Source organism: Dipodomys spectabilis, unplaced genomic scaffold (assembly GCF_019054845.1).
Source record: "Dipodomys spectabilis isolate Male_0828 unplaced genomic scaffold, ASM1905484v1 ptg000440l, whole genome shotgun sequence".
Lineage (NCBI taxonomy): Eukaryota > Metazoa > Chordata > Mammalia > Rodentia > Heteromyidae > Dipodomys > Dipodomys spectabilis.
Genome location: NW_024871117.1, coordinates 1,555,442 through 1,565,075, shown reverse-complemented (window position 1 = coordinate 1,565,075; position 9,634 = coordinate 1,555,442). Strand labels below are relative to the sequence as shown.

General features: G+C 37.6%; 1 protein-coding gene across 3 annotated transcripts in view; it reads right to left on the bottom strand.

The window, feature by feature from the left end:
- Positions 1–489: 489 nt before the first annotated feature.
- Positions 490–9,634, bottom strand: part of Cdh10 (cadherin 10) — an 83,715-nt gene continuing 74,570 nt past the window's right edge. For 2 of the 3 annotated variants that reach the window (XM_042668505.1, XM_042668506.1), the window contains 2 exons: positions 4,658–4,909; positions 490–980 (listed from right to left, as the gene is read on the bottom strand). In XM_042668505.1, coding sequence (XP_042524439.1) covers positions 490–980; positions 4,658–4,909 — 743 coding nt within the window. The remainder of the gene's footprint in view (positions 981–4,657; positions 4,910–9,634) is intronic. The other variant, XM_042668507.1, reaches the window with a different exon arrangement.

Genomic DNA, 9,634 nt, shown 5'->3' with positions numbered 1-9,634 from the left:
CAAGGACAGGGCAGGAATCTAACAGAAGCGCTTCTTTGTGAGGTTACGGAAGGGACAACTATCCTGTTCGTGTTTCTGAAATTCTTTTTATTTACTAAGATGGACAACACGAAATTTCCATAGCTTTGGCTTTTGGAAGTGATTAAATAAAATGTCATATATATTCCAGGAGACATCCTATAGGAAAGAGTTAATGTAAGTAATGAGCAAATTAAGGAAGAAATGAGGGAGATTGTGCTGAGTTGCAGGAGCGTTCTCCTGAATCTCAAATATGGGGAAGTGGAGACACCGTCCAGGGGCAGGGGCAGGGGCAGGGGCAGGGGCCGGGGCCGGGGCCGGGGCCGGGGCAGGGGCAGGGGCAGGGGCAGGGGCCGGGGCAGGGGCCGGGGCAGGGGCAGGGGCAGGGGCAGGGGCAGGGGCAGGGCAGGGCTCCTCCTTCCCGCTCTCCCGCTCTCCCGGATGCAGTACGCCTGGGCAGGGCAGGGCTGGTCAGGTCTCCTTGTCGCTCTCCCCGCCGCCGTACATCTCGGCTAGCTTGTTAAACCGAGGGCCCCATTCTCGCAGGTAGTCGTAGCTCTGGTCTCCTTCGGTAGTACCTGATTCCAAGGAGCTCAGCGACTCTGCGATGGACTCGTTGCCCTCGTAGGCGTAAGTGGCCAGAGAGTCGTAGGGAGGCGCCGTGGGGTCCAGGTCGTGCTCTTTGAGCCTCTCGTTGATGAAATCCCGGACATCCGTGTTGTCCGGGGCGGTAGGCGTCCTCCGGGGGATAAAGAGTGTTTCTGGAATGATGTCCCTCCTGAGCTTCTTCTCCTCCATGGCCGCGGGGTTGCGCAGGGTGCCGATGTCGAAGGCCTGCGTGTCCTCCTCGCCGCCGCCCTCGTCGTTGTAGCTCACGATGTTGTCTCGGATGTCCTCCTTGGACAGGATCAGAGGCTCCTTCTTGCGCTGCCTCTTCAGAGCTGCGAACAGGACTACTATAACTTGGGAGAAAGACAAGAGGGTCCGTTAGCAGTCCTCTCTGCACATGTCGGGAATAAGCCATCAATAAGCTATAAAGCACACAAAGCTGTGTGGACGGCCAAGTCACACCCTAAGACTCACCGTGTGCATACGTTCATATATGTGTATATGTACACATGCATACACATATATATACACATATATACACATCTAGTGTGTGCATATATATTTATACGTGTGTATATATATTTATTTATTTATGTTTGAGTGGGGAAGCATTTAGCTAATCAGATTTCCAAGAGTAGTTCCTCTGATTCCTTTCTAAAGCAATGTGGAAGATTCTTCAGGTAGACTGACTTAGAGTTTGCCTATTTTTCTAAGAACCGCTAGAAGTTAGTTCCTCTTTTTACAGGAAGTATTGATCTTTTGACGTAAGTAGTGACATAACATGCTACATTAAAATTAGAAAAATTGAATTCACTTCCTAATAAGAGAATTTTTCATATTCCGGTAAACTATAGAAAAACATTCTTCACAAGGTATGTATTGACTTCTACTAGAAAGCTTGGCTCAAGGGTTTCCTTGGTTCCCCCCCCCCCCCACTGTATTAAAAGAACTCATTAAAAATAAAACTGGCCAAGTTATTTGGACATCATGCAGATTTAAAGATGTTTAGAAATTTTTAGAGATGTATGCTTTATTTTAAATTAAAAGCCTTCAAATATAACTATCCCAACATTGTTAGATCAAATTACAAACTGAATATGTAAGTTACAATATTGAATTAACTACAAGAAACATGTATAAACCTTGAGTAAATGCATTGTAAAAAGTTAGAGCCACAGAAAAACACATACTTTTTAGAAAAAAGACCTCTTCTGTAAAAAAATTCTAATAAATGCTACTGGTATTAACAATTAAAATAATGTTCATAATATGAACTCAACAGGAAATTTGAATTTCAGCACTCCTGATTACAATGGAATTTCCTCCTTGTATCTCACCCAAATTTCATTGTCTTGATTATTTAAAATTATTTGGAGAAACAAGCATAAATTAATTAAGAAAATAAGAGAGTGATCTTTATTTCTTGAATGAGGTGTATTAAAATGTATAAAATAAAAAAATGAAAATTATTGTATTGTTATATAAATGTATATGCAGTGATATTTGCTTATTTTATTAATATTGCTCAGACTACTTGTCTTCAAATTTGTGTTGTCAACCTTGAGCTTTGTTAATCCTATAGAATCAAGAGTTTTAATGAACTTATATGTGATTTTGAGGCTAAAATGATTATAATAAGCAAGCTATGATAAAATAGGAGAATATGTATTTTAATTTTAAAAAATCTCATTATATTTTGTCTAGATTGGTATATTCATGGACACACACAGAAATGAGTGATTCAAAGATGGTACACCACATTATTTATTATCAACCAATGTTGCTCAATAAACAATGTTCCTGTGAGAGGGAGGAGAGTGAACATATACTTCAATTGGTTCCAAGTATGAATTTATTTCTCTGATGGTTGGAGTGTCAGAAAATAATTTTCAATCAGGATTAGAAGAATTCCCCACAGCAATACTTTTAAGCTATGCAACTAGAAAGTATATATACTCTGTAGTGTGGGGGGGGAGAGGTGCTTCTCAACAGCCATTTAAAATGTAGGGGGGCTGGGAAGGTGGCTCAGTGGTAGAGTGCTTGCCTTGCATGCATGAAGCCCTGGGTTTGATTCCTCAGCATCACATAAGCAGAAAAAGCTGGAAGTGTCACTCTGGCTCCAGTGGTAGAGTGCTAGCCTTGAGCTGAAGAGCTGAGGGGCAGTGCCCAGGCCCAGTGTTCAGGCCCCATGACTGGCAAACACACACACACACACACACACACAATGTGGGTAAGGACTGTGGCTTAGTGGTATAATGCTTGACTGGTATGCATGAGGCCCTGGTTTCGATTCCTTGGTGCCACATATATATATATATATCTTATATATTATATATAAATATATATATATATATCTTATATATTATATATAAATAAATATATAAATATATGTAAACATTATTTATATATGTGTGTGTGCATACATATACATATATATATATATATATATGCACACACACACACAATTTATAGGGTATAAAACCAAGTAGTATTATTTTGGAGACAAGTAAACCAGGTTAAAGGCTATTCTACAATTGTTTCAATGAGTGTGGAAGAGTGAGGGAGAACTGAACCGGACACAAGGATAAAAAACAAGAAGTAATCTGCGGATGTCATTGGAAACTAAGGAAGCAGGGACTAATAGCAAGGTGCTGTGGCTCAGTCACTCAAAAATTATGGAGCTTTAGCAAATATGTCAACCATGTCCAGTCTTTACTGTGACTGTGCATGAAGTACAGATAACTATCCATAATGTAACACTTAGTTTATTCAAGATAGAAAAAAAGTCTTATAGAGTGCTAATGAGTGTTCAAATAGCTAGTAGACATTAAATAAAACTTTGCTATGTTTAATATTCCTGTGTTTTCTTTTATAATAAATATTTCAGCAGCATGACCTCACCTATACAATTTAAAATATGTACTCCAATACGTAATATATAATTCACATTTTAACTTGATTCAAATATTGGAAACTACGTATATGGGCTTTTCTTAATGTGTATACTTTATTGATAGTAAGCCAAATTGTTCTTTGTTTACTTCTTTAAATTTCATTTTGTGGAGTTTTTTTGTGTGTGTATTTGTGTCACTATGTTGCCAAAGCAATTTCAATCTTGAAATCTCTATTCTCAGCCTCCCAAGTAACTGGGGTGACAGAAATATATCCTCATGCCTTGTAGAAAGTTAAATGGTAAATAAAAATCTTATCAACTTGCATATTCTGACAAATGAAATTAAGATTACTCTATCTTATACATGGAAAAGTCATGTTCTGCCTCAAATCCATATTTTACAAAGAGGAATTAAATGTAAGGTAACTTTTTTTGGAAATTGTGTGTAGGTAGCTAGAAGGATTTTTTAAAAATTAAGTGAATGTTTTTAAGATGCCTCTAGAAAAAATGATCAGCTTGCATCTTTCTCTTTGTTTCATCTTACTGAGATCTGCTCATATCCAGCTTTCAAACGTGCTGGGGTAGTGCAGAGAAGATACTGTATTCTGCCGACTGTTTCAGTTCCCACTCTCTCCTAAAATAACAGTTTGGAGGATGATCCAGGAATCTGCATTAGGGTCTGTTACCACACCCCACATGGGTGCAAAGACTGGATGGCTATGAGATAATTGGGGGTTCTGATTATTATCATTGTTTCTTCATTGTCCTCTGAACAGGAGCCTTCAGAGAACATCTGGTTCCATCACAACATTCAGCAAAGCTACCAAGAGTTGTGTGGCTGGCCTAAAAGACATGGAGTTTTCCTTTCTTTCCAGTTTTATTTGCTTTTGAATAAGTTCTGTCACCCTAAACAATATTGGAGCAATGGGTTGTTCCAATCACACACACATACAAAAATATCTATACAAATGCACATTTTGAACAGGTATTTTCATACACATAATATTGAATCGTTAAGTTAAATGGACCTTGGCATTATTTGAGGGGAGGAAGATGTTTTAATAGCAACACTTCCTATTCATCAACCTAATGAGTAGGATCCTGGGAGGTGGTCCAGCTGCCCTGGTGGTGTCTTACCCAGCAGGATAACGATGCAGAGGAGAATGGCAATCAAGGCTCCAGTGCTGAGGCCCGCAGGAAGGAGCAGGGCTTCGGCGCTGCAGGACTGCATGTTGCCCTGGCTGTCGCAGGCACACACTCGGATGGTCAGCGTGCCAGTGCTGCTCTGAATTGGGTAGTCATTGTCGGATATCACCACAGGCAAGAGATAGGTGCTGATTTCATGTCTGTTGAAGCCATTTTTTCGGGTTAAAATTCTGGCAGTGTTATCTAAGACAAAATGTAAAAATATCACAAATAGTTTAGGACAGTAAAATCGATTTCAAATAAAACGACAACAAAAAAGATTCATGTAAAATACAAAATGGACATATTTGCTCTCCAGTATGTGCTATGCAATTCATATTGGATAAGAAAGTTAGGTAAATTAAAAAAATCTAATTCTATGGACCGATGACTTATTAAGCTTTTGAATAATTATAATAGTATTCTGAAATGTTGAGTCTGCGTCAAGAACAAATTTACAAAGATTACAAAGATGACACGATTTCTTAGTTTGAAAACATACATTGTATACAGGGAAAATGCACTATAAGTGCCTGTTTATTCACATATCTGATTCCTATTCATAATGATTTGTAGCATTTTTTTTTTGTCGGTTGTGGGGCTTGAACTCTGGACCTGGGGCTTATCCCTGAGCTCTTCAGCTCAAAGACAAGCTCTGTACCACTTGAGCCACAGCGCCACTTCCGGTGTTCTGATGGTTCATTGGAGATAAGAGTTGCATGGATTTTCCTGCCTGGGATAGGTTTAAACTGCGATCCTCAGATCTTGACTTCTGAATAGCTGGGATTACAGGTATGAGCCATAAGCTTTGATTTGCAGCATTCCAGTCACTATTCATGTTTTAAATCTTAGCAGTAAAATCACCAGTAATCTCAATACATATAATAATAATAATAACAATAATAATAATAGTAAGCCAATTATTTGACGTGGTTTGATGACAGTTTCTGCCCAATAAAATCAACATATAGCTTTAACTTATGGATATAAGAAAGTATTGGTAGGAGATTTGGAATATCTTTTGTAGAATACCTAATAAAGTTCTAAAGAAAAGAAAGTATTCAAACTTCCAAATATCCACAGAATATTGTATTGCCATAGGTTTTCTTTTTTTTGCGGGGGGAGGGTCTGGTCGTGGGGCCTGAACTCTGGGCCTGGGCACTGTCCCTCAGCTCTTCAGCTCAAGGTTAGCGCTCTACCACTTAAGCCACAGCACCACTTCCGGCTTTTTTCTTTTTGCTTATGTGGTGCTGAGGAATCGAACCCAGGGCCTCAGGCATGCAAGGCAAGCGTTCTACCACTGAGCCACCTTCCAAGCCCCTGCCATTGTTTTTCTTTAACCTGTTAACTCACCTACTATTCTTTAATAGTAAGTTATTGGATTAATTAATTAATTAACAAGCAAACAATCATTAAATAAATAAAATAAATTTCTTAATACTGAAAATAATCATTTACAGAAATGCTAAATAAATATTATGTTTATTTATTATTTACAATAAATTAATTTTGTCTTGTTTACCCTAGCCACCACAGGGATATGTACATGTCAGAACAGAAAAATCTCCTGCTGGTGACATTCTCTTGCTGGTTTTGTGATTGAACACCAATCATCTTCTAAGTGATGAATGACAAGATGACACCATCAGTCAACTACAAAAGCTAAAGAATAAGTTTAGAAGACAGAACTGAAAATCATGAATACTTTTTAAATATAAACTTTCAAGAAATATTATGACATATTTATCTCACTTTGAATCACCCTAAGATAAATATTAGTACACATATGGTAGAATTTAGAATATTCTTGCCTAGCTTTTTAAACTTCTTACAACCTCTCATTCCTTATTTTGTAGTATTTTTTTGTGCTGGAGAAACAAATGAAGTTCTGTTCTAAACACTATAATTCAAATTACCTAAGTAAATATTTCAGATTAAGAAATTTTTGGTACAAGCATTAACCTATCACAGAAGGAATATATTGATAATGAAAAGGAATGATGCCACAGAATTCAAGAAATTTAAGTTAAGCACATAAATAAGCATAGATATTCTCTCAGGAAAATTAAATATATTGAAGTTTTTGTCATTTTGATACATCCAATAACAGAAAATCATGTATTTAGGCAGAGATAAAATGTTTTGCCACACTTTAATGATGCACTATTTAATGTGATATTCAAGTAAGTAACATACAGAATTGTGAATTGTTTGTAATGTAAAAAAAATGTAACTGTGAAATGGTAGGTTAAGACAGCACTATTTCAGTTCTACATCACATTTTATTATTCATTACTGGGTTTCACAGGAACCAAAAGCAAATAAAAATATACCTAGAAACAGGATCTATCAAATCAGTCTTGTCTACTCAATCTTGTAAATGCCCTATTGAAGGGCAGCTCCCACTTAAATTCTGTTTTTGTTGTTGGTTGTTTTTCCAGGTTCAGAATACTGAAATGTTTGATACTGTTTATTTCAAATTCGCATTTAACTTAGTATTTTGTATTTTGAATGCTACACATAAATGTTTCTAATCCCAGTAACTTTAGATGTCTAGAGTCATAGGCAATATGTTCAATTTTAATTTAAATACAGTAAGAGATGCCATCAATGGGTATTCTCCCTTTGATTTATGCAGTTGGTACAAGATAAATATAAAAACAAGAGCTGTCTCAAAGTAAGATAATCTACTATATTAAACTACATTCTTGTGCTTAGAAAATCACTCAAAGGGGTTAGAGCAGCTTGCCCCTGACAATATGTCTTTTCATGCATCAAGACCTAAGTGAACATAGGCTTACTTACAAATGCATTTTCTGCAATGGTTCCAAATCCAACATACCTTTTAATAAGTATGAGCTAAGGTGATCTATGTAACATAAAAAGTACTAAACATACTATTTTGTTGTTGTTGTTGTCAGTTGTGGGGCTTGAGCTCTGAGTCTGGGCACTATCTTTGAGCTCTTCAGCTCAAAGTTAGCTCTCTATCACTTGAGCCACAGGGCCGCTTTCGATTTCCTGGTTCTTATTTGAAGATAAGAGTCTCACAGACTTTCCTGCCTGGGCTGGATTTGAACCACAATCCTCAGATCTCAGCCTCCTGAGTAGCTAGGACTACAGGCATGTGCCACTGGTGCCGGGCTAGCCTAAGATATTTCTAACAACATACATGTCAGTGATAAATATGCATCAAGAAATAAAACTTTAAATTGTTAAAAAAAAAGAATCATAATCATTTTCAAACTGGACAGTGTGACCAATGCTTTTAATCCTAGGTACTCTGGAGAATGAGTGTTCTATAATGGCAGCTCAAAACTAGTCTAGGTAGAGAGGTTTACCAGCAACAATCTCTAAAAGCATCCAGACAAATGCCGGGCCAGAGGCAAGGAGTTAGACTCAAGGGTTAGACCTGTGTTCAAACTCCAGTTTCACCAAAGTAAATAAATAGATACTTAACCATCCCACAGAATTTTTATTGAAAATGTTTTTCTGTATTCAAATATAAGAAACAATGTCAAGGATATAAAATTTTAGTATTACAAGGGATGTCAGTCTATCTTTTATCAAGCTGAATCTTCTTAAAAATGAATTTGAAATAGATATATCTGTTGAACTAGATTGTATCTGCAGACTTTTGACTGTGCAACTACAGACTTTGGTTGATGCTTGCCTTAAAATAGTGTGCTAGCACAAAACTGGTGTTACTTTCATCCCAAATGGGCAGAGCAATGCGGAAAAACACAAGTAAAATGGCAAGTCTGGGTATCTCAACTCCCACTCGTGATAATCAGGTGACAGAAAAGATAATGAATAATCCAGAGGAGAGTTCCCAAAAAGCTCTACAAACACTACTGGTAAACATGGTAAATGCAACAATTGAAAATCTGCAAAGGACTCTGTATGAGCACGATAGGGAGAGAGGAGGCAAAATAAAGGTTAATACAGTAATATCATGAGTGTGAGGAAGCTACTCAAAGATTGATACAGGAATTGCATGAGCAGCTTGAGAACACTCAAAGAGAAATAAAGGAATGGCATGAGCAGGCTGATATCAGACAGTCAGGAATGGCATGAGCAGGCTGAGAACACTCAAAGAGAACTACAAGAACTGTATAAATATGCAGAAGCTAATCAAAGAGTAATACAGGAATTGAGAGAGCAGGATGAGAATACAGAAACAGCACTAAAGGCATTCATGAAATCCATAAACAGAGAGCTGAAAGAAGTCAGGGAGACCACAAAGGGAGTGCTGAATGGAACCCAACAGAAGGAATGGGAGTTCAAAGAAACCATAACCAATCAACTAAGTGATTTGAGAATAAACACTGAACACCAAATTAAGGAAGTAAAGAAGTTCATACAAGATCTAAAACAAACCTCCAACAAAGAATTTGAAGCCATCAAAGCCGACCAACTAGAAGGAAAAGAAAAAAAAAAAGTAGAAAGTCTTGATAGTAGGCTAGACCATGCAGAAGATCGAATTTCATGGATTGAAGACAGCCTAGATACTATAGAGAAAGAAGATACAACCATCCAAGACATATCCAAGAAATATGATAGATCTATTCAACACTTGGAAGACACCATCAGAAGGCCTAATCTGAGGATAATGAGTGTAGAGGAGCACCTACAGACAGAAGTTAATGGTCTAGGAAATTTGTTTAACAGGATTCTAGCAGAGAACTTCCCAAACATGCAAAAAGATAGTCCTATTCAGATACAAGAAGCTTTTAGAACTCCAAATAGACCAGACCAGAATCGGACATCCCACCATCACATTATAATCCGTACAGGATCAATTCAGACCAAGGAAAAGATCCTTAAAGCTGTCGAGGAGAAAAAATCAATCACCTGTAAAGGGAAACCAATTAGAATCACCCCAGATTTCTCAGCAGAGACAATCAAAGCAAGAAGAGCCTGGAATGATGT